This window comes from Orbicella faveolata, unplaced genomic scaffold, assembly GCF_042242905.1.
Source record: "Orbicella faveolata isolate gen_17 unplaced genomic scaffold, um_ofav_v1 contig_27, whole genome shotgun sequence".
Classification (NCBI taxonomy): Eukaryota; Metazoa; Cnidaria; class Anthozoa; order Scleractinia; family Merulinidae; genus Orbicella; species Orbicella faveolata.
In genome coordinates, this window is record NW_028301555.1 from 2,125,001 (window position 1) to 2,150,000 (window position 25,000).

At 40.1% G+C, this 25,000-nt stretch overlaps 3 protein-coding genes across 6 annotated transcripts in view; 2 read left to right on the plus strand and 1 right to left on the minus strand.

Annotated features, from left to right (window-relative positions):
- Positions 1 to 25,000, plus strand: part of LOC149107104 (uncharacterized) — a 160,420-nt gene that overhangs the window by 109,183 nt on the left and 26,237 nt on the right. The gene's annotated exons all lie outside the window — the stretch shown is intronic.
- Positions 1 to 25,000, plus strand: part of LOC110051350 (uncharacterized) — a 434,502-nt gene that overhangs the window by 104,970 nt on the left and 304,532 nt on the right. The window lies entirely within an intron of this gene.
- The window catches only part of LOC110059566 (proteasome activator complex subunit 4-like), a 28,623-nt gene continuing 3,988 nt past the window's right edge, over positions 366 to 25,000 (minus strand). For 2 of the 4 annotated variants that reach the window (XM_089296777.1, XM_089296776.1), the window contains exons 6-35: positions 24,689 to 24,793; positions 23,395 to 23,552; positions 22,316 to 22,411; positions 22,150 to 22,208; positions 21,662 to 21,724; positions 20,473 to 20,528; positions 19,540 to 19,668; positions 19,185 to 19,277; positions 18,110 to 18,205; positions 17,632 to 17,801; positions 17,164 to 17,217; positions 16,366 to 16,495; positions 14,524 to 14,605; positions 11,989 to 12,049; positions 11,796 to 11,894; positions 11,335 to 11,404; positions 10,764 to 10,889; positions 10,038 to 10,115; positions 9,828 to 9,902; positions 9,041 to 9,145; positions 7,427 to 7,518; positions 6,605 to 6,736; positions 5,965 to 6,215; positions 5,187 to 5,263; positions 4,380 to 4,451; positions 3,651 to 3,806; positions 3,407 to 3,481; positions 2,927 to 3,011; positions 1,889 to 2,022; positions 366 to 1,379 (exon numbers count right to left, since the gene is read on the minus strand). In XM_089296777.1, the coding sequence (XP_089152903.1) occupies positions 1,245 to 1,379; positions 1,889 to 2,022; positions 2,927 to 3,011; positions 3,407 to 3,481; positions 3,651 to 3,806; positions 4,380 to 4,451; positions 5,187 to 5,263; positions 5,965 to 6,215; positions 6,605 to 6,736; positions 7,427 to 7,518; positions 9,041 to 9,145; positions 9,828 to 9,902; positions 10,038 to 10,115; positions 10,764 to 10,889; positions 11,335 to 11,404; positions 11,796 to 11,894; positions 11,989 to 12,049; positions 14,524 to 14,605; positions 16,366 to 16,495; positions 17,164 to 17,217; positions 17,632 to 17,801; positions 18,110 to 18,205; positions 19,185 to 19,277; positions 19,540 to 19,668; positions 20,473 to 20,528; positions 21,662 to 21,724; positions 22,150 to 22,208; positions 22,316 to 22,411; positions 23,395 to 23,552; positions 24,689 to 24,793 (3,114 nt within the window). In that variant the 3' untranslated portion in view covers positions 366 to 1,244. Of the gene's footprint in view, positions 1,380 to 1,888; positions 2,023 to 2,926; positions 3,012 to 3,406; positions 3,482 to 3,650; positions 3,807 to 4,379; positions 4,452 to 5,186; positions 5,264 to 5,964; positions 6,216 to 6,604; positions 6,737 to 7,426; positions 7,519 to 9,040; positions 9,146 to 9,827; positions 9,903 to 10,037; positions 10,116 to 10,763; positions 10,890 to 11,334; positions 11,405 to 11,795; positions 11,895 to 11,988; positions 12,050 to 14,523; positions 14,606 to 16,365; positions 16,496 to 17,163; positions 17,218 to 17,631; positions 17,802 to 18,109; positions 18,206 to 19,184; positions 19,278 to 19,539; positions 19,669 to 20,472; positions 20,529 to 21,661; positions 21,725 to 22,149; positions 22,209 to 22,315; positions 22,412 to 23,082; positions 23,179 to 23,394; positions 23,553 to 24,688; positions 24,881 to 25,000 lie in introns of those variants that run through there. The other 2 variants (XM_089296779.1, XM_089296778.1) reach the window with 2 other exon arrangements.

Here is a 25,000-nt window from a genome sequence, read left to right on the forward strand (position 1 = left end):
ATTCTTTGACCCTTGTGTCCCTTCATATATTTACTCTCCTTCCCCCCGATGCGCTCCCTATACATTTCGTGAACGCTCGAAAAGTCGTCTCATATTGCATCTTGTGATTGAAGTACTTAAATATTTTGAAGGGTCTTCACATATATTTTTGGAAGTACTTGAACGTTTTTCGCAGCGTGCAACGTAAGATCAGCCTGAAAGACGCGGAGACGCACAGGCTCTCCCCACTCCCTGCGCACCTGAGTAAACCTGGTGACCACCCCAATTGGAAAGGGCGCGGAGTTTACTCAGACTTAACGCAAGAAGTGATTTTGAACCTTTCATCAAAACCAAAAACAACCAAATATGCCAGCAAACAACGTATGTTTCCGAGGTACCGATATACCAAAACTTTATTTTCACGTACATTTTTCAAAACCCAACGTACGAGACACGAAAAAAGAAAAACAAAAACAAAAAAAGATAACAGCAGTGACTACTATCAACTAGTAATCCATCGTATTGTACAACAGGTCCATAAATTGGCGTACTTCCCTGAAGTAAGACACCGTAAGTGCGAAAGAGCGGTGAAATTTCGAGTGAGTTGCATTCGAATCTTACGGCACTTAAAAGTAATATTTGAAGTTACCAAAGCTAAAAACATTGGAAAAGCGAACGATTTAAATCTCAATGAAAACTATCTAGTCATTCTCAGTACGAGTCACAAAGTATACGATCGTGTGTTGCATTGAAGATAAACATGTAGTTTACGTAAACAAACTATCCAGTACTAAAATCTAATTGCTGTTAATATTGTAATTATTGCTAGTTCGTAGTTCAAAAGTTTAAGTCTCGAGTTAAGTCAAGTTATACCTCGTAATTCTTCGGTTCCTGGATGACCATTCGATGGCCCGTCACGATACACTGGACGGGAATGGGTGACAGGCGGAGTGCCAGAGTGTCACGCAGTTGTCATATAGAACGAGTTATACTGGGCACCAACATTTCCACTTATCAAGGTTGCATGACCAATCAGCGTGATCGCAACCACGTGACACAGAGATTCTTCTGACGTCACTTCCGGTGTATCAGAAGCGAGAATAACCGGAACACTTCATATCAATTATAAATGTCGACAGTAAACAGAACCTTGTAGAAAATCTCTTTTACAAACAGGATAAGTGTATGACCACAGTTCTAGAGCTTGTTAACAACCCTGATACTGTTAAGAGAGTTTGTTCTGTAAACAAGCCTTTATTTGCTCTTCAAGCGTAAAAGCATGGGGACACTAGAAGATCTGTTAACACCAGCAGTTGATCCTCCGTGAATTTCTGTTTATGTTCTTGCCAATTGTCGCGGTGGGTTCGACGGAAATCCGACATGACTTTCTTTACAGTAGCCTAGCGAAACGACAGAAAAAAAAATAACTTAAAAGTTAATCCTCCTTTCAATGGCGTTCAATCGAATGGTCCCACACCAGTCTTTCATACGTAGAAGTGACAAACCAGTAGTACCTGAGGAGCGTACTGCTCGATAGCTTTCATTTGAATGGTCGCATACTTAGATTTCATTCACAAAAGCAAACTACTTATTTAAAACAAATTGTGTCCTTGATTTACAAATAGATCTGTTGGATGGTTATGCGTTTAAGAGAGGCATGCAATCTGCATTCTATGTGTAAGTCCCCGATATATAAGTAAGAAATCTTTGTGACTTCTTGATTTCATTATTCTTTGTTTAGGCAAGACCCGCTTAGATTCGTCTTTGCTTCGTGCGGGCATACCCAAAAGTGTAAATTTATCTCCCTTTTAAATAAATGAAAAACATGTGTGAATATGTGTGTGCCGAACAGTTGCAAGACGGACAAAGAAAGCCCCCGCATTATCCACGTTCCACCATTTTCTCTTACCTGTATCGGATGTGGGTCATGAAGATGATCACCAAGGTCCAACAAGATTTGTGGCATCCACGAAGGGACATCGTACGGGAAGGCCTGGACACAACTAGCTAGACCCAGGACTCCGGCGTGACGATGGATAAGGGCTGGGGACGAATCAAAGACTTGATCAAAAGAATGTATAGAACTTTTGCTAAACGATAAGAATACAGTTACGCCATGAAATACTGAGGAAAACAAAACCTGGACGTTTTCGACTTTTATTTATTGAGTTAAAAGATGGGTAACGTTATTTTAGCTACTTCTGTTCATGTTGGTTCGCTAAGATTCCTAAACTTCCAATTGGCAGAGCAACAGTTATTTTAATGACCAAAATCACGACCACATATAACAAACAAAGATGATATTGAACATTATAAATGGCACTTACACACAAATTGAAATTAAATTGAATGACGTCTGGCCGCCGTTTTCAGGCTTGCCTGAGTGCAATACGTTTTAATCTTCTCCAGTTTTCTGCCCATTCACTTCCCCTGTTGACTTTCTTGTGTTTCTTTTGAGTTTTTTTTTTTTTTCAGTGTTAAGCTGTTGTAGTGATATTTTAGTTCTGTGACCAGTTCAGCTCTAAAGTTGTTTTAAATCGCAAGATCTGGCCCCTTGAACGGACGGACCGCTTTGCAGAACTAATCGACAGTGAAAACATCGTGTATTTCAACAGCGCAGCAAGGTGTATGGATATGAAAGATCATTGCAGTTATATGCACACAACTTACGCAGTTGTGAAAATAACGACACCTGAACAAGATCTGAACCCATGACCTCTTTGATACCGGTGCAGTGCTCTACCAATTAAGCTATCAAGCCAACAGGGAGCTAGTCACCCTGTGAGTTCGTAATTTGTCGGGTCTCGCATTTGGCGTATGAATTTAAAACGTTGCGCATCACCAGTCTTAGATGTTCGCTACCACACAAATAATCGTAATTTTGATCACACATTCTGCGCATTGTCGATGACATCCGACCAGATTGTAACAAGTTTGTCGTTCGTACCTGCATCATTGTTCAGTCCATTTGCACCAATCACTCCCTTCTTCTTTTTCTTGAGCTTGGTGTTTGCCATCTTTGTGAATTGTTTCTGTAAAAAAACAGATGACAGATTATGAATTGCTGAGCATACAGCCCTTTACCTTAGTTCAATTATTGTTTCTACCTGTCTGTGAATGAAACCTTAGTGTAGGACCATTCAAATGAAAACTACTGAGCAGATTTTTCAAATGGTACTGTTATGACCATATACAGGGTTGATCTAACTGTTAAGTCTTTGCATGAAACCCTAGCATGTGACCATTCAAATGAAAGCTATTGAGCAGTCCTTTCAAGTGGTACTGTTTATTATGCTGTACAAGGTGGATCTAACTTTTAAGTCTGTGGATGAAACCCTAGTGTGAGACCATTCAAATGAAAGCCGTTAAGCAGAGCTTTCAAGTAGCACTAAAACTAATTTCAGAGGTGCCAGCGTTAATCTCGTACCTGCAGTTCGTCATCAAGCTCAAAGAAGCCGTAATGAACCAGGCCACTGAATGTTACAGCCGCCATCTCTCGAACCTGCGGGAGATGAAAATGTAATAAGAAAGGACAAATTGAGGGAAAATGACAACAAAAGATAACTACAACAGCAACAAACAGGACGACAATGACTAAAACACCTGCGATGGCTGTTGGGCTCGTTGCCATCAGTTGTAGCATTCTGATTGGTTCTCAACAACACACTTACCTCTAACTGCTCGTCTGCTAGGAGACTGAGCACCAGGTCCTTCACGTCCAGAACGAACTGAGGGTTACTGGTGATGGCGAAGAGGTTGGCAAAAATCATGACTTGTAGGTATTCCAAGACACTTCGCCTCGGATGCCACAAGTTATTACTAGCGATCTGACAAAGGAAGTGAAAAAAAAAAAAAAAAAGAAACTGATGACAAATGTCTACAAAACAGGAAGCTTGAAAGTACGATAAGGTTACGAAATCACATTTAATTTGGTCTTTCTTGAAACCTATGCGCGTTAAAATCGAGTGAAGGATGAATGTGGAACAAAGTTCTTTGGAGATTCTCTACTAAGCGATGTTCATGTCAATAAAAATCGTGACACTGCACATGGCTAAACCAAGGAGGAATCATCGGAACGTGACGCATGACAAGGGAAACTTATCGCGTGACCAGATTTGGACGTGGCCAGGAGGACGTGACGCGTCACCAGATTTGCACTTGGCTAGGGGAACGTGGCACGTGACCAGATTTACTCATGGCTAAGACGTGGCGCGTGACCAGAAAATAAGATTCTACCAAGGGCGTTGAACATTTTGTTGGTTGTCTCGTTGTTCTCAAGTCCACCTCGCCAACAATAGAAAGAGTACGGACACTAACAATTAAATAGGTTTAGCCTAAAATGTCATAGGAACAAGAAAGCAACTGACATTTCAGATATTTCAAATCGCTTTAAAACGTACTTGTTTGACGGTGTTCAAGGCCAACGGTATCATGTTGAATGGCAGCTCCATTTGAGAGAGGTACGCAATGGTCTGAGGAGAAACGAGTTTCAAGAAAACGTTAAAACACTTTCAACCCACATGGCTGGCAGCGTCCCCCCACCCCTACAAAACATATATGGGTTATTGACCAAGTGTGAGGTCAAGATGGCTGGATATTGGTCACGTTCTTTTTTTGCGAGTTTATGGACCGAGACGTAGTGGAGGTCCATAAACTCGCAAACAAAAAACGAGGCCAATATTCAGCCATCTTGACCGAACAAGCTTGGTCAATGAAGGATTTACTATATGGCTTTCGGGGAAATTTTTCTTGCGGGACACGGCGGGTAGTCCCGAGCGGGCGAGATAGCTCCATCTTGCCGCTCGGGTAGCCAATCACAACGCAGGATTTGATTCATCTTGCCCGCTCACGGAGCTTGCCATATAATAAAACTGCTTATTCTCACGTGATATTGTGGTATCGATTGGTGAGGTAGAACCGTACGTTATCAACCTACAGTGGAATCCCACCTTCTCGTTATTACAGCCACTTTATTCTGGCCCGAAAAAAAGGTCAGTCAGTCGTTTTCTTATTTAAAGAAATATGGCCAGATTTTTGTGGCCCGTTGGTGACCGGAATACCGGGACTCCGCTGCATTTGTATTCTACTTACCCTATGGCAGTAGTGTTGAAGTTCTGGATCGCCTTCTTGAGAATCGAAAAGAATTAGCGAAATTAGCGGTCACTTGAGTTATTAATTTACTCTAAATTATTTGCCAGAATGCTTACCACAGGAAGAAGATCAAAGAATTCCTCAGGGCAGCTGTGTAAGGTGCGCACTGCATGGGATAGGAGCCAGTTTGTCACTAAAACAAGATAAAAGAAAAAAGACACTAAACAAGAAAACAACAAAAACAGCAACAACAAAATACCCGAAACTGAGTCTTAAACTATCCTTGGGAATAAGGTTAATCAAACTGTAAAGCCGGGAGGAAACGTGCGAACCAACGAAAGACTTATCTAACCGACCGACCACCCGACCGAACGACGACCGAACGACGACCGAACGACGACCGAACGACGACCGAACGACGACCGAACGACGACCGAACCAAGGAACGAGTTCATCCATCCAACGAACCAAGTGACCCGAGCTACTTAAAGGGCCTAAGTCACGCAATTTTAGGCAATTTCAGCACTGATCAAATGGTCATAGAATTAACTAAAATATCACAAAAACGGTTCAAAACTATGGAAGAACTCAAACAAAACACAGGAAAGCCAAGAAGGTACATGGATGTACAAAACTGGTGAGGATTAAAATGGATTGCATTTGGGTAAATTTGAAAAACGTCGGCCGACCTTTTTTCAAATTCATATCAGTTTATATCAAAATGTCATTTACACAGCTGGAAAATCATTCTCAGTTGTTATGGGGCCGTGATTTTGCAAATGAAAGACTCTTGCTCTGCCAATTTGACGTTTAGAGATCATACTTACCAAAATTAAACAAAATTAGCTAAAACAGCGTGACCTACCCCATTAACTTCAAGATGAAACTACTCACTTGTCTTCAACCGTTTGATGGCTTCTTTTCTGTCGTCACTATCACGTGACTCATCTTTTACCACGTCTTTCTCGATAACTCCGACATTTGCTACACTGACGTCACTTCCACCAATCTCCTTTTCGCGCGCCAATTCCTGTAATCCTGCCAGTTGCGGAAGTACCTTGCTGACAAACTGCTTCCGGTTTGGGGAGCGTGTCGGCGCACTGTTGCGCAGTTTAAGGTCGTACATCAACACGCTACAAAGAACACTGTCAAGGAAACAAGATGCAGCTGTTAGCTCGTATAATTTGAAAAAGAGCAAAGAAAACAGATTGCTAGCGAAACCATGCCTTCGTATCTGGCGGTGTTTGGCAAAGGAATAAAACGAGGAAATCAGAAGCACGCAAAAGAGTAAGCACAGAGCGCGAATTGCACGAGACCTGCGCGAGAAAGTACTCGTTCCACGCGTGCCCATGAATGTTGCGCCTAACATTAGAAGGAAGGTGGGGGATCTGGCGACTACCTGTCACAGACCATCACATTGCAATAGAAAGTAGCATTACTCCCACCAGGTTATTTCCAAAAATGTTGGAACAGACTCAGTTTAACCCTTATGTGTAAGTCATCTACCACTTGCAGCCCTGCACTGCATACAAACCTTCCAAGTCGGTCTCGTACGTTCTTGTACGGATGGTTCAGATGGGTCTCAGCCACAGCCATCAACCGGTGAAGCAGTTCAGGGACTCGCCATTCCTGCTGGCAAAGCGCTCCTTGAATGAAGTACAAACGACTGAAAAAGGAACAACACAGAGGTCAGAAATAGGGCTTTAAACCTTAAAATTCTACACAAAATTAAAAGAGTAGCACAACGCAAATGCTATTTTCAAGCGGGGAACTGCGCTAGAAGTCACGTAACAAAACGTAGTTATAAGTAACGCAACGCATCTATCACGTATTAAACCGAACAGCACTAGATTTCACGTAACGTAGCTGTAAGTAACACAACGCGACTTTCATGCATTCAAGGGAAAAGGATAGACTTCATGCTACGTAAGTATGAGTAACGCAACCCAACTTTTACGAATTTAAGGAAAAAACACGAGAGTTCATAACGCAGCCATAATTAAAGTAACGAGCAAAACTTAAATGCAAAGCACAAGAATTCACGTACAAAATTGCAACTATAGGTAAAAAAAAGCAGCTAACGTAGCGATAACTCAAAGACCCAGTCTTGACCAGGATGCATTGCGCACCGTGCAGCACTGGAAAACAAGAGACGCGCGATAAGCATAATGGTCAATACTGGATCTTTAATGTACCGTATTATATTATCACCAAGGAATTGCAAAAACAGTTCTTCACCTGAAGACACCACAATGTGATGGCTTTCTTTCTCCTCATTACCTGTCCGCTTGACAATATAATGATGTTGTACGGAGAAATTACATGTGATCACTGTTAAGAACTGGACTAAACTCACCTTGAGTCAGAGAATGAGCTGCGTTGATCGTCCAAAGGTTCTTCCAACAACAATTCTAGAAAACGATGAATGCGACGTGGATCCCGACTCTCCTGCAACAAAAAATCCCCGATGAAGTTCATTGAAATATTTTGAAGTATTTATCCTAACTTAAGTGTTTTAAGGACGTTCGCGCTAATTGTTATGTGTTTTAAGGACGTTCGCGCTTATTGTTTCCGCGCATCCTTACTGCGCACGCAAATTTACACGCCACTTCATGCATGAGAGCGCGCACTAAGTACTAAAATAAACAATGACAGGGCAGATGGCCATTGCTATAGCTTTGCCTGGATTTTACGATCTTGGACGTTCGGTGACCCGTACTTTTCTTTCCAGAAACAGACTTTATTTACAATTATCTCCACATTGTTCAAAAATGAACAAAAAATCAATGTGGGAAGTTAAAAAAATTTCAAGATTTCTGTCCCCGGGACATCGAATCCTGCCATCTTGCGGCTGCAAGGGGCGTGAAACTATGGTCGCCAAATGCGAACTTGTTCTTTAAGGAACCTCACCAGTTGACTAAATTCACTTAATAGGTCCACTTAAAAACAATATTTGGCAGAGAACGTTTCACTTCCAACATCTAATTGCAATATTTTTGGGCTTACAGACACTGTGGCCTTATTCGCTAACGAAGGGGAATTTTTCATTTTAGGGTGTTCTTCCGGGCATGTTCTCTCCAAAACGAAGTCGGTGACCCCCCATTTTTTTACATTTCTGACATAACTAACTCATCATCTTACAGTGGTGAACGTTTCAGAAAAAAATCAATGTTGGAAAATGTTCGCGCGAACGTCCTTAATTGGAGACAGTGTAAATATCGTGAGCTAAAATCGAGCTTCCTCGATCACGAGATTCTACTAGCTTTCAGTTGTACGACGGCAGCTTGTTAAATTTATCTTTGTTTCGAGACAAGCTCGAATAATTTATGATTTGCTATCAAAGACAAACCTCCCAAAAGTTGACTTTTACCAGTAGTTTAACTCTATTGCTTCCCTATCTGTACACTGCGTTTGCTTAAGGCTGGTTTTGCAAGCGCATAAGGATAAGCATACAACGTACATAGATTGCGGTGTCTTTTAAGGCTGGTTTTCACAGGCCCATAATTATAAGCATGAGGAACACGCAGTCACTGATGATTAGCGCATCTGTTAGAAAATGTCTTTGACATAAGACGCTACTTAATTGTCTTTGACTATGTTGCTTATGCCTACGCTTACGCGCCAGGGAGAACCAGTCTTAAATGAGCTCAGTCACGGTATTTTGAGTTATTTTGGCCACGGATAAGATTACCTTAAATTGAAGAAAACCTGAAAATAGTACTTCAACAAGATAGAAAAACACCAAAGAGATAATAAACCATAAAAGAACAAGGATGGTTAAGGATGGAGAAGATTGACACGGATCATAAACGAAGAACTTGAAAAATTTAGGCTAAACTTTTCAAGCTGTTCAAACGGTGACGCAGCTCCTTTAAGAAGCGGTTTTTGTTAGGACATGTTCCTTACAAGGGCGCTAATTATCAACATTTTACTGTGAAAGGTCATTTGGTCCATAATAGCAGAAGCTCACCACAGCAGTAGCCATGCAAGTACCCCAATCCTCCAAGGTCTCCACGTTCACGGCCGATAGGGCCTTTCTCAGAAGAGGCACTAGAAAGTCCCACAGATTTTCAACCTAAAAAGATGAAAAACTGGTCAAACTCGGGAACAAGCAAACAAACAAACATATAAACAAGAGAATGAAGAATGTGAAGACATGATTGATCATCGCAGCTATATACACAACTTGAGCAGAACAAAGAATATTAAGCTTTAGAAAAGAAAAGCAAATAAACAGTTCTCCTGAGGGAGGTTCTCGCTACAGTTTTTTTTTTAAATTGTAAGAAGCTTACGAGGCAGCAATGTGGCGAAATAGCCGTCAATCCGCTGCCACGAGGCGTCATTATAACACATCTTCCACTCCTAGTTCGTGATTGGAATACTCAGTGCGAGGGAACGGTTTTCATTTGAGGGTCGTAGAACCTAAACCAAAGCAACCACTCTCGCCAATCACAAAGGACTTAAACAATCCAGTGAACCAATCAGAACTCGAAGCAAGTACATGTAGCTGACGCAAAGCGCGGGAAAACGTGTGTGAGCGAGTCAAGATTGATTTTGGTATTACGTCTGATTGGCTGACAAAGTAGCACGAGTTCTTTTTAAGCCAATCGCTTAGCGTCGCAATGTAAAACCAAAGCAAACGCAAATTACTTTCGACACTCAAGTGAAAACCTCTTGATTCTGGTTTATGTAACTAGAGATATGGGTGTCCAAAGGTAGATTAATACCTACGAAACGCCTCACATGTTTGTCTGTACCTTTTCAAATTTCCAGTGTTTGCACCCGCGGATAACAGCGGCGATGATTTCTACAGCGCACCTTTGACTGCTCTCCTACAAAAGAAGAAAAAACAAATACACAAACGGGTTATATTAAAAGAGCTGAGGCATTTCATGCCGAGCCACATAGCGTCTAAAGAAGAGATCAGTGCGAGGAACACGAAGTTTCATGTACACTGTTTACCTTACCTGTGGGTCTATACAAAGTCGTTCAAGATGAGGCTTTATTACATCTACAAATGTGTCGTCAAAGTTTCTAAATAGACCCTGTTGAGAAAAAATATACAGACACTGATTAGTAAGAAAGATACTGCGCCAGTTCTTACCAGTTACAAAACCGATTACTACCGACTGCCAATTCGTGGCGGGGACCCCATTCTGACTTTTCCCGCCACTGTCTGAACACGCGCAAATGAAAAGTTTTGTTATTAGCTGATACGTGCGCCGATTTTTTCCCGCCACTTTGGGCGCGCGAATACTGGCGCGAATTGGTTGATAATTTTTTAATCAGCTCAGTTACAGAAATGAGCATTTCGACTTTCCCAGCCCCTCTGGGTTATGTAGAGAGATCATTGGTGACTGCTACTTTTAAGACCAGCGACATCATCCAGATTTGTCGTACGACGTCCAAATGCATGGTTCGGTTGATTTTCGAAGCAACTCTAGCGTTAGGCTCGATTATCAGTCACTGGTCGGGAAAATCGAGAGAACGATACAAATCAAACGTTCTCTAGTGTTCACTGGTTAGAATTCTATGACCGGTCAATTTTCCAACAAGTTTCGCATCCATTGCTCAAAAAATGACCAATAAAATTTCTACCATCAAGTGTGATGAGCGAAATTTCATGGGTTTTATTTAGTTATTCTTTATTTGTTATTTAGGACACAACTAACGACAGAAATCTTTTCTCTGACCTTGAACAACACAAAGCGATGAACGTTGAATTTATCTTTGCCTTTCCTATGTTCCAAGGATAGAAACGAGATGAATTTTGACATAAATTCTTCTTGACTAAAGGCATCGTAAATTGGCTGCTCCTCCTGAAAAAAACAAAAACAACAGCAAAACAAGTCACTCGGGACACCAGTCAAAGAGGACACGAACAAAGCAAGGATTGTAACCTTTGCGGCCTTTCTGGGGTGGTCATGCTTCGGAATGCTTCTCCAGGGAGAGTGGGAAGAGTAACTTTTGTCAGGCGAACAAAGATTTTCATTAGAGTATACGACTTAGCCTGAAATGTCAGTCATCTCCCTCCCCCTATATAAGACTTAAATGAACAGTGTATTTACCCTGTTTTATAGGAATAAGAACTTTATGACCTCAAAGGAATTCCATGTTGTGAAGAGAATTACTGCAAATACTACATGAATTAACGCCAAACTCCCACACTTATACTCTTGTACCTACAGCTCTAATAATTCTTAAATAGATGACCGTGTATGTACATAATAAAACACAACCCAACAATACATATATTTTACTTACCTCCGAAAGTTGGTCACGTGTTCTCCCTAGAATTGGCTGTTGGTCTGCGGGAGCATAGGTCAGCAGTTTTCTAGACAAAGCATGCACAGGCACATGTTAAATTTGTTTACTTAGTGAAGCGTGCGGGAAGGTTTCTTTTACAGAATTTTACAAGAAGAAATAATAGACTTTTGTTTATCCCACAATACAAGACGCGTCTAACTGTGACACACTTCGTTTCTGTGAACAAATGCCCGACCACACTGAGTGGTCTGCAGTTAGAAGATTAATAAACTATCTCATCTTGTGAGAAATCAAGTCGTAACTTCATGTGGAGGCGCTAAGCGTTTGACTAGAAACACCCTAAGGCTTGCATTCTGGTTGTTTGGAGGCGTTAGAAGGTCCAAACAATTTGCACGGTTGCAGGCCACGTGAGTGAAAACACTCTATACCATAGTTCTACGGTTTATTCAAATACTTACTTTGGCCATGTATAGTAGCCCCAGTGAGTTTTATCGACGAAAACACAGCCTTCCCACTCATTTTTGGTCTTGGGGAGATCACTAGACGAATATTGCAACCTGCAGAATGAACAGGAAAAAATAGAGATTTATTTCACCAGAAAGTATGTATATTTATCAACTCTATATCAGGTATCTAAAAGTCATATCTTACCATCTGTTATCTTCCCGATCACCGGACTGAATAGCTGTTGTCGTGGGCTCCGGTAGACCAGCTGAAGACAGAACAAGAATAGACTGTGTATTACGCTATTTATCATATGACTAAGAAAATTACTTCATTGTGATTGGCTGAGAGCAGACGAATTTATCGCTAATTCTTAATTTGTACTGCGGTGAAAATTAACACACGCGCGTTCATAATTTTCTCCCTCATATAATGAACGAGTAATCGTTAAAATGTGAGAGCAATTAAGGATTTACGCTACTCGTGATATTTAAAAATTTTGTCAGATTGCACTCGCCCTAAGTCTCGTGTAATTTTAAGAGAATTTTCAAAAATCACAGGTAGTGTAAACCCACAATAGGATTCGAATTCATACGATTACCTATACTACTCTTAAAAATGGCAACTACCCTTAGCAGCTAATCACTGGGGACATCAAAAACACTCTACAAAAATACTCCCATTGATCTGAATTTACACATTTTTCATGTTCACCGACTTCCTCAAGTTTTGGTCATCCCTGATTATTATTTTTTTTTTTATTACCTTTATGTTTTTCTCCCTGCCTAGACTAAGTAATCCATTATTTGGACGTTCCCTTCGACAGCTCCAGGCTAGCGGATTTGCTGCTTGACTAGTAGTTGCTCCAAAAAAGGGCTTTACACTACAACACAATGTCTCCAACTTACCCAAAGAGTAGCCTACAAAACTTACTGCGGCAGTCGAATAGAACAGCAAAAGTTCGACTTTGATTCAGACATGAATTTAATATGAGCCGAATCTAATGCATACATTACGGATACATAATATAATTTACATTTTACTTCCAAGGTTTTGTGTTGAATTAGCAATTAAGTTCGACTCCATTAAGTTCCACGTCTGAATCAACTGTCGAACTTAATCATTTGAGTCGACCCAAATGGGTATAATACGGTGGCCCACAACTGTCACATCAAAAACAAATTGCTCACATCAAAAACAAATTGCTCACATCAAAAACAAATTGCTCACATCAAATTCAAATTGCTCACATCAAAAACAAATTGCTCACATCAAAAACAAATTGCTCACATCAAAAGCAAATTCCTCACATCAAAAGCAAATTGCTCACATCAAATTCAAATTCCTCACATCAAAAACAAATTGCTAATCGCTCACATCAAAATCAAAAACAAAAACAAAATCATTACTCACTGGTCAGCGGCTACGTTAAAAAGACTATCCCCAGTTTTCACTCGATTTTTCACTTGACCGCCATTTTTTCGTTCGAGTCCCGTTGTTTTGAGTTTTGTAGCTATTTGACAGCTATTTACCAGGCAAAATTTAATTGAAAGGGTTTTTGTTTTCTTTCTTTTGTAATATAAATATTGCTATAATGTTATCAAGTAGGATCCCCCTTTTCCCATCAGAGTATGACAACCAGGCCATTTGATACTTTGTCACTGATATATTTTTAGCCTTGTGAATTGTCAACAGACTCTTTATCTGTTCATCTGAAGCAAATGTACAAGGTTTTTTCATACTCTCTTAGTTGTTCATCATTAAATTGTCTTTCAGTTTGATTATACTTGTCCTTATTCACTTTCAGTATCTGGTATCTAGCGGTTTATTCTGTTTGATATAAAAGTAGTTTAATACAAATGAAATGGCCAAACGCCTATATAACTAGATAAACAACCAGGGCCATCAAGCTCCAGCTGTATTCTCGTTCTAACTTCTGTTTCATAAAAATCGGCACCCCTGCGTTGCACACCGAGTGATTTGTATCACTCACCATGAAACTTAGACAGGAACACAATGATAACATCGTATTCGTATCCTTGACTGAAATAATATCTTAGCACAAGCTCCTCCTTTGCCGCAAAAGGAGCAGTAATTGTAATCAAGTAACAGTTTCTTTACAAATTCCACAGGTATAAAGAGCCCGCTAGCGTGAAGTTCTTGCTCACTTTCGTTACCCGCCATATTGAATTGCACTTGCACACAATCAAGCATGCTCAACCGCTGACTTATCTGTAGTGGAATTTAGTGTTCGGTTGGAATTTGATGTGAGCAATTTGAATTTGATGTGAGCAATTCGTTTTTGATGTGAGCAATTTGTTTTTGATGTGAGCAATTTGTTTTTGATGTGAGCAATTTGTTTTTGATGTGAACAATTTGTTTTTGATGTGAGCAATTTGTTTTTGATGTGAGCAATTTGTTTTTGATGTGAGCAATTTGTTTTTGATGTGAACAATTTGTTTTTGATGTGAGCAATTTGTTTTTGATGTGAGCAATTTGTTTTTGATGTGAGCAATTTGTTTTTGATGTGAGCAATTTGTTTTTGATGTGAACAATTTGTTTTTGACGTGAGCAATTTGTTTTTGATGTGAGCAATTTGTTTTTGATGTGAGCAATTTGCTTTTGATGTGACAGTTGTGGGCCACCGTAGTATAAGTTTCGGCCATGGTTCGGCACATGTAAAGTTGCACGTTTCAACAGGACCTGAAAGACTATAATATGAACTACCTTTGTCAGTCTTACCAACAGTGTAGGGATTGACGACTATTTTGACGTGTGGTCGTTTCTGCTGTTTTAAGATAGCTCCAACAGCGTCTATCGCAACCTAAAATCAGATGAGGAATTCAACTTTAATTTTTTTTGTCGAAGCACTTAAGAAGTTGCTGCTTCTTAAGCTCCAAACAAAAATCCAGTATAAGTTAAGGCTGTGATTAATCCGAATTTTAAGAACGACTAATAACAAAAACCAATTTCAATTCAGAAAGAACAGTATGCAATCTGGTAAAATGTAAAACTTGAGTGTTTTCAGTCTAATGACCAAATGCTTTCAGAAAAATTTCTGAACATAAAACATGAACTTCTTTATTGCGTGGTTCACTGCTAAACATGTTTGGTTCTATAGTAATCTGTATTTTTTCATTTACGTCTAATGGACGTTACTTCTTATAACAAGACTACAAAACAAATTTTGCAACCAATCAAAGGGCAGCGAATGTTGTCTCGTAAACGGAGAGCAGTTTTTATCCCACCTGTCATGCACTAGTTTTCACACGGTCATAATTAGTTAAAACCAGGTATATACTTCATGTTAGAATGCCATATATGCATCCACGTATAGTAATAAGTTAGTACTTGGTGTAAAACAACATGTTACGTCCTCAGTATACTTAACTTGCTTGGTATACTTCACTTGCTTGATGTACTTTAGTTGCTTAATGCACTTTACTTGCTTGATACACTTTACCTGCTTGGTATACTTTACTTGCTTGGTACACTTTACTTCCTTGAGCTACTTTACTTGCTTGGTATACTTTACTTGCTTGGTGTACTTTACTTGCTTGATGTACTTTCCTTGCTTGATGTACTTTACTTGCTTGATGTACTCTACTTGCTTGGTGTACTTAACAAAGTACCTCAAGTAAGCAAAGCATCTCAAGCAAGTAAAATACCTCAAGCAAGTAAAGTCCATCAAGCAAGTAAACTATACCAAGCAAGCAAAGTATACCAAGTAAGTAAAGGACACCAAGCAAGCAAAGTAAATCAAGCAAGTAAAGTACACCAAACAAGTAAAGTACATCAAGCAAGTAAAGTCCACCCTGCAAGTAAAGTGCATCAAGCAAGTAAAGTAAACCAAGCAAGTAAAGTACACCAAGCAAGTAAAGTACATCAAGGAAGTAAAGTACACGAAGCAAGTAAAGTACACCAAGCAAGTAAAGTACATCAAGAAAGTAAAGTACACGAAGCAAGTAAAGTACATCAAGCAAGTAAAGTACACTAAGCAAGTAAAGGACATCAAGCAAGTAAAGTACACCAAGCAAGTAAAGTACATCAAGTAAGTAAAGTACACTAAGCAAGTAAAGTACATCAAGCAAGTAAAGTACACCAAGTAAGTAAAGTACATCAAGCAAGTACAGTACATCAAGCAAGTAAAGCACATCAAGGAAGTAAAGTATACCAAGCAAGTTAAGTACATCAAGCAAGTAAAGTGCATTAAGCAAGTAAGGTACATCAAGCAAGTAAAGTATACCAAGCAAGTAAAGTATACTGAGGAGACAATATGTTGTTTTACACCAAGTACTAACGATCAACTTTACGTGGATGCATATATGAAATTCTCATATGCAGTATATAGCTAAAACCAGTATTTTTAATTTAGTCATCCCTGGTTATGAAGGCGGCCGATCAAATGATTAAAAGAATACCAGCAGAGGTTCCCTCTCGTCTCTCAATGAGCAAAAAGTCAAGGCAATCACTGTCTTGCAGGCCAGAAATTTGAATGGGTACATGTTTTCATGACATGTAATCGGCTTGGGAACTCATTGGGTTAATAAGTGTTATTTTGGGTATTACTTGTGCAATAGTTACCTTTCGAATCGCTAATGCATCGTGCTTAAGGAATTTTACACAAAGTTTCACCGCGTTTGCCGGTAGAGGCACATCATAACGAATTAACAAATTGAGAAAACTGAAACAAATCTGGAGATAACGCCAGCGTCTGAAAACAGGAAAAAAATATGTTATCAATTCCATGCTAAAAATATTTAAACTCCTTAATACTTAAAGCCGAATAGTGATGTACATTTCAAGTTCAAACAGGAAAGGTTTCTTTGTGTTTTGCTTGATCTTGAGTCGGCTCCTTATCGCAATTATCAACGATACACTTATTTGGAATACTTATTACTGTCGATGTCTGTATCGATAACAAGAGGGCCCATGAAATTTCAGGTTTTGCGGCACCAAACACTTCTCAGAAGGCTTAACTGAATTGGCTGAGAAAACATTAGAACAAACAACAAAAATCAGTGAACCTAGCCTTTAGGACAACAGACGGGCATGAAACAAAGAGCAAATGAAATTACAGGATCTGAAGAGGTGTACAGCTTCTGAAGGTTTCTGTTAATGATTTCAGAAATTTTTTTTTCTCCTTTTTCTTGCAAAACTTGTTACAAACCTTCACGGATGTAAACCTCTTTGGCCTTGGCCGATTCTGACCCCATTGACTATAAGCTACTCACCCCCACCCCCCCCCCCCATGCCTCATTTGCCCCCCTATGCTAAAGTGACTTGGAACAAAATACTTGAGTTGATGTAAAAAAATTAACAATTAACACAAAAGGAATAGACTGATAGAACTGATGGAAAACACATGGCATTGCAACTTACAGGCCATCGCTCTCCAACATATCCACTAAAGTGCTGACAAGTTTATGGTAATTCCTGAAATGATGAGAAAAGGGGTTAAGTTGACTGACTGACTGACTGACTGACAAACTGACTGACTGACAGACAGACAGACAGCCAGACAGACAGACTGACCGACTGTATGACTGACGGTCTGACTGACTGACTGTCTGACTGACTGATCGACAAACTGGCTGATTACCTCAGATTATTCTCTCGCGTGTTATTCCAACTGACTGACTGACATACAGACACAGACAGACAGACAGACAGACAGGCAGGCAGACTGACTGACTGTATGACTGACTGACTGGCTGACTTACTGACTGACAGATTGACTGACTGACTGACCAAATGAACGAATCACGGAGTGACTGATTGATTGATTGATTGACTGACTGACTGATTGATTGATTGATTGATTGATTGATTGATTGATTTGTTGATTACCTCAGATTATTCTCTCGCGTGTTATTCCAAGCGTCCTTGCTCTCTTTGAGTTCTAAGTCGCTTGGAAGAGCTGTTGCTGTAGGACTTGAGATTGGTTTAAGATGGCTTTGCGGCACGGGACCCGTTGAAGTTAAGAGCCGCTTAGCTTGTTCAACTGCAGAATCGGTAACCTATGAATACGAGAAGTCAAACGTCATTAATTTCGGCACACAAAAGGGAACACGTTGAGGGGCAGTGAAGTGAGTACAAGCCCCTTCGTGTGTGCGTATCAGGAACAAGGGTGCTGGAACAGTACTCAAGCTGGTGCACATGAAGCAGATATTGGTTCATTTCTGTGTTGTAGTGGGGAGAGTTTGCAAGAGCAGTGCACACAAGGCTACGTTGAAAACTGAGGTCATTTTGTCCTGATTCATGATGCAAGAATTCAAACCAGCTGAATTTTATGCAACATTTTGCAGGGGCAAAATGTCTCTCTTACCATTCTGCTAACAGCCACCGTATCATACTTCTTCACCATTTTCTCGGCGAGCATTGTCATCAAGTTGATAATGGAAGGCTTTTCGGAGTGGTCAGCCTGCAAACGTTCACAGATAAAAAAAAGATTCTCCACACCAGGTTTCATACAGTTCTTATGACATTAGTATAGAGAATATGAGTTATGTCTTCGGTGATCAGTTCTCGTTTTCTATTAACTCACAGACTTGCGTTTGTATTGAAATGTTAAGGAGAAGTCAAATCTCTATCGGGAAAAATTAAAGGACCCTGGACAAGATTGCTCAGTATTCTATCGAGTTGGTAGAGTATATTAATGGTAAAGTCTGTACTGACAGCAACGAACTAGTTTTCACAGATCACTGTGACGTTTTTAAATTATTTAAGGCTCTCAAAATGCGTCCAACTGTCCTCATCGAAAGCTTCAATTTAAGGCATTTGGTTTGTTAGTTGTAGCATCTTTTTCAAAGACAACGTTTTGACGAGCCAAGCGCCTTCACCACGGTTTCTACTGCATGAAGCGACTAGGAGTATTTCTACCCTACCCTAAATGAGAGGCTAGTCCGTCGCAGGGTTACCCTCCCCTCCACCATCCACATTTTTGTCAGGCTGTAGGTACCCATTTATACACGTGAGTGGAGAGAGAGACACTGTGTGAGTAAAGTGTAAAGTGTAGAGTAAAGTAAAATATGACTTTTCCCTGTTAAATATAAAATTTCCCTGACCAAATAATTATAGCAGCGGTCTCCTGCCTCCCTTACAGCATGGACTGATACTTTTTCAACAAATTTGCCTTTTTCGCTAAGAAAAAAACATTGAAATCACAGTGACCTAAAATATTTCTTCCACTGAGCTTTCAATGGTATTGCATCGATGTTGTTATAATTTCAGTTGTCCCTGACTGTCCCTCAAAATGTCAATTTTTCCTGACTTAAAATTAAATTTCCTAACAGTTCCGTGAACTTGAAGAGTTTTAATTTTTCCCTGACCATTTCCTGACCTGTGGCAAGCCTGCCGGGATTTATATTGTTTGAAAAATATTTGAACGTCGAGATGCGTACCTGGACAATAACAGGCCACACATCAACCATGACCTCCCAGTAATGTACTATCAGGAACAACATGCGGTTTTTAAGCAACACGTAAAGCGCACCCTGAAAATAACAAAAAAAAAAAAACATCAGAAAAGGAGGGAGAAAAAAAAAAAAAAGCACAATATCGCTTCACAAAGATATTCCGAGTTCATTTCGTTCACGAGATTTCCCCTATAGTGCATGTCAACTTTAAGTGTGTATTTGGCAAATTTTCTATTGAGTTACCAGTCAACGTGTGAGACGATTAACTTGTAGTTTGGAAAGAAGGTACTCAATACACAACGAATATAAGATTTAGCAGTGACTGCGTGTTTGCACAAACCTTGAATTCCTCATGGGAGATGTCTGGGCTGTTTTGAAGCTTAGATAATGTTGGTGGTACCAAGGTTCGAGCAAAGTAATTAAACACATCGATGCAAGACGATAGCACTCTTTGAGCCTTGATACGAACCTAGGGATAACGAAAGTTTGTGACATGATTCTAGAGTTATAGTATACAGTAAACAAACTGACAAGTAACAGCAGCACGTGTTTCAAAAATTTCCTAAACGAATCTATCTTTTTCAACTATTGACTGGTCCGGTACATTGACGTACTTTAAATTTTAGTTAATTTTAGTTAATATGGAAATTAGAATCGAGAACTCCAAGACATTGTCCTGTTAAAAATATCTAGTATTACGTGGTATAGTCTTGTAAACCGTGGTCTGACATGTTATTCTCGGTTCTTCGCGTAAGAAGTGCTTTTCTTCAAGATAAATAGTAGTCTACGAGCAGGCTCACGTTGGAGCACAAGCGCGCGCCGCGAGACGAGACTCCTTCCCGTCGGATTGCTTTGCTCTCCGATCGCGCGCGTAACTCAAATGTGAGCCCGCTCGCAGGCTAAATAAATAGCCGCGAACATTGATTGATTTGCCGTTTAATGATTCACTTGAAAATACTCAAACCTGAGTGCAGATTCCATGACAAAATTTGAAGTCATAATGGCAAAATAGCCGACAAATACAGTCATGATAACCAATGTACAAACTTCTATTTGACAGCTTAAAATAGGAATTAGTTTTACAACGAAAATCGATGGGAATTTTTACACAGCTGTCTGTTTTCTCAACATTCTTTTACACGATTATCACTGCAATTCTTCAGAGGAGTTATTCCATCACACTTAACCCCTGACAACAATTTGTTTCAGTTCAAGTTTCACCGCAACAGTTTCATGCTAACGATCACCAGCGAGAGAAAAACAAGTTTCTTACCTCTAAAATTATCAAAAGAGCTTTAGTGTCATCCTCGTGATGACAAAGTAGATGATCTACAGGAAACAAAAAAATTGAATGTACTTTACACACAAGCGCTCTGGGGACAAAAGTAATCTTTTTAGCTTCGCTGTGGGAAAGTACAAACTTAAGCAGCTTATGCAAGACACTCCATTGTGAAAACCACATTCAAGCCCCGTCCACAATAGTTCATTTTCGTCCATGCGTTTACGGCGCCCTGTCGTCGACCCTAGGGAGCTTAAAGCCTGGTTTTCACTAGCGGTGCAAGCTCAAGTGAAAACTCAATGATTCTTATTTCATCGTGAAAACGGCCTTGATGCAGGCATAAGTACAAGCGCAAGCACAAACGCAAGGATCAAATTCTTCTTTTTTCTTGTGCTTGCGCTTACGCGTTTGTGCTGCAACAAATGAAAACCAAATACTGCTCAGGCATAGCACAAGCAGAAGGATATTTACCACACGTGGTTAAGTTTGACCAATGAAAACACTTGATCCAGATTACCTCGCGCCTAAACAGTTTGAAAGGTTCGGATGATTTTGCTTGTGGTTGTGATTGCGTCGAACTTCGTCTTCACTTGGGCCTTTCCTATTGCTTGCGTTTGTGCTTGCGGTTGTGCTTGCATCGCTAGTGAAAACCAGGCGTAAGAAAACCACGACGGCAACGAGAACGCCACCAAACAAAAAGGTTTAATGAACAGAACAATGGCTGTGCACGCGCGTATAAATCTCCGTACATTTCGTAGCCGTTCTCTACAAAACAAGAACGTGAAGTGACCAAGTTCTGCGTATTTTGAAAAACGTGAGCCACGATGGCTACATTTTCGAATTTCTTTCTAGAATTCTAAACTAGAATAAAAAAACGCTCATTGATTAGATCCATCGTGCTCTCAACAACTGGGCTTCCATCTTTCACAAAGCTCTTCACAAAGTTCCTCCAAGTACATTTCCCACGCTTTTTAATAAAACACTTATTGCATTGATTACTTATTTAAGATCTGGCCGCAGTTGTTCGAAGGCTGAATAACGCTATCCAGTCCACCGGATAAATCGCTATCCAGTCGATAAGTGTTAACAAAACAAACCTCGCTATCCGCTGGATAGTGATTTATCCGGTGGATAGCGCTAACCACCTTTCGAACAACCCGGGCCTGGAGGTACACTGTCTTACCTAAAAGTCTATGAATTAGCTCTGCTATCCTAGCTCGCGAGTTGTGTTCACCCATGGACATTTCTGAAAAAGATCATAATATACTAGATTTTGAGTTGACTTCGAGCGCAAGTTGCGTAAGAATTGTACTGTAATTAAAAGGAACACTGAAATTGGCTGGGTCATACTCTGTCCAAATCAAATACCAACACCACCAAGCACTTGGAACCCAAGCGGAAGAGGGAGGCCAGGGAACAGCTGGTGACGGTCAGTGGAGGGGGAGATGAGAGAGGCAGGCTTCAACTGGAAACGGTTGGAGAGACGGTCACAAGATAGAGTGGAATGAAGAGACTTCCTTAAGGACCTATGCCAACAACGGGGTGAAAGGGTTTAAGTCAGTGAGTAAAAAGAACAGATTTTAATGAAGTGCGGTCACAAGGTAACCATACTGTATAACCGAACGCAAGTTACTACAATTTAATTGCTAAAATCCTGAATTCAAACAATACCTGGTTCCATCGAGACAGTGTTCCGAAATCTTCCTCGGCTCACAAGGGTCTTGAGGCCTCTGTAAAGAAATACAGAACTTGCGTTTATCAGAACAGTTTAATTAGATAATAACACGCACCAAGAGGATTAAGTAAGTGGTAAGATAGAAGACCAGACAGTCCTTACAAGTTTTCCCGTGGAGGTCTCTTCCAGTCTGGTAAGAGAATGGCAGCTCCAGACAGACACCCACAGATGATGTTTAGACACTGCTGAAGCTCCTCCCTGAAGACGTAAAATCGCAGATCATGTTAGGTTTCACACTAAAACAACCCGTCCCTCTTTCACTCCAGTAAGTGCATGTTTACCTGTTCTTCATTCCTAGACTGTCCACAGCCCTCTATTTTCTCGTATGTTTATTCGATCTTTGAACGTGCGGATAGAATCACGAGAGAACTGGACGTGAAGTGGGAAACGAGAAAAAAACATCTTCGTTTGGCTCGCTTTGCTCACACCCCTCGTGCTCCGCACTCGCTTCACTTACTTTTACTTTGGCATACATTGAAAAATAGGCAGGCTGTGAAAAGTCTACTTCACTCCTAAGAAAAAGCAGAGCTTTATGGCTTAACTGGCCAATGCTATAAATGCTCTGTAGCACAAAGCACTCTACTCTCCCTGGGTGGGATGCTAGCACATTTGAAAATTAACTCATGCTTTTAGCTGTGCATCTCCGAGCTATGATGCAGCTGGGAAGTTTGGAGAACACCACTACAAATTAAAACTTGGCAAACAGGCGCATGCAAAATATGATTCTTTCTGTTCTTCAATGTCTTCACTTTTGTAAATACCTTGAATACTTAGAAGATTTATTTAGTCTGTAATCCAGCAATTACCCCTTAAGAGGAACTGATATTATATCCCTACCTAAAATAATGTACAGCTACTTATGGCTTTACCTATATTGGTTACCAGGCGGCTAAATCCTGGAACACACTTCCAAATCAATATCGTACAATTACAGACTTTAACACCTTCCGCAAATGAATTTTGTCCTGTAATATTACAAAAATTTATCTACTTTGTTCTAATTTTTCTTTCATTATTTCTTATTTCTTTACTTACATTAGGTAGCTCAAAGAAATTAGATATAAAACTTGAAACTGTTTCATTCCAGTGCTGCAAACGGCAGTGTAAAAGGGGACCACTATACATATATATGAAGTTTGGAGCAAACGATTCTGTCAAAATTCTGGGGGAATTTGATTTACCTTGAGAGTGTCAATGATTCATCCAGGGGTTTTTCCAGCCTCGTCAGCACTGGTTGTAGAAACGTGTCCAACAGCTCCTTTGCTAAAAGCTTCTCCTCCTCGGATGGTATGTGCCACTGAATGTTAAGGTTAAAAAGGTCTCCTGGTTTTCCCCAGTCCTATACGCGACGTTAAAAAATACACAATAATTTTCCTACGATGAAAAAAGTCTGTATTGAACAAACTTTGACTCTCTGTGCGTAGTTCTGTTTCAAACTTACCTACACTGTTATTTCAAAATGAGCGGAAGATTGATTGTATAATTATGTAAATCATAATGATTTCAACGATCTTTAGCCAGAAGTTGTTGAATCAACCCCTTGAAAAAAATCCTTACCCATTCCACAGACGGTCATTGGAAATTCCAGTGGGGAGGGGGTTTCGAAAGGCAAAAGTTCCTTTAAAGAGAACTATAAAATTAATCCAAACTGAAATTTCTGAAGGGTTCAGAGGAGAGGGGTTCCAAGACTAAAACCCATTCTTTGGAGGGGTATGGTATTCGATAGAACACATTAGTGAAGTTTTCTTAAGCAAAAAAAAAAAAAAAAAAAAAATACAATTTAACATTTTTCCAGTCTGATTAGCCTGAGAGAAGGCTAATCCTGTCTGATGTGCTGTTTCTTTGCCTTTGGTTAGGTTAAGGTAAAAACCCTACAATTTTTCTCAGGGCGTAAATTTGTGTGTATCCACAGTGACAAACGTATCACATGTCAAGATACACCAAGCCAAAGAACGTCTGGATTTGTTGTCTAATCTTCTCCTGAGCACATCCGAGGTACCATATCAAAATGCTGATGATAACTACACGCGAGTTATAAGCTGTCAAGACAGTGATATTCCGTGAGCGACAAGTCGAGAAAGGTCGATGTTCTTCTTTACCATAAAACACTATGTCTGAAACATTATTTTACACGTTATCTACGAGGCTGTTAACAGCCCAGCTACCTTACAGTGCTATTTTGCTCCCCATGGTCACACAAGTCCTATTGGAGAGGTTACGAATGACGTTTAGGGCAAACGGCAAACGACAAAAATGAAACTTTTGCCGTCTATCTTCAGCTGTTTTGTACAGTAGAGTGAAAATATCTGTATTTGTGGTGAATAGAAGGAGACGTTTTTCTACTTTTGTGTGAATTATTTAAGATTAGAAGAAAAATACACCGTTTGCCGTATATGTGATGACTAAGCTCTCTAGTGACTCTTATCAACTTGTGATACGGACTTAGAAGTTAAACGTGTACAAAAGCGAGCTCACCCTAATAAAAAGATGCTCTGTCGGTGGTGTTCCAAAGTCAACCAACACGCTCCTCCACTCCATGGGGCAAATCATAGCCAGTGGCCGTAACATGTGCTCCAGGAGCTGCAGGGACACAAGAAAAATGCTGATCAGATAAAAAAAAAAAAAAAAAAAAAAAAAAGAGGAAATTGAAGTGGCACATCCCACGGAAATCAGTTGAATATCAGATGTTATTCTGTACAAAAATCTTGGAAATATGGGACACTTTTCATTCAGCCAAAAACTTCGAAAATTTCGAAACGGGGACAAATGGTACGGAAAGTTTTTGGG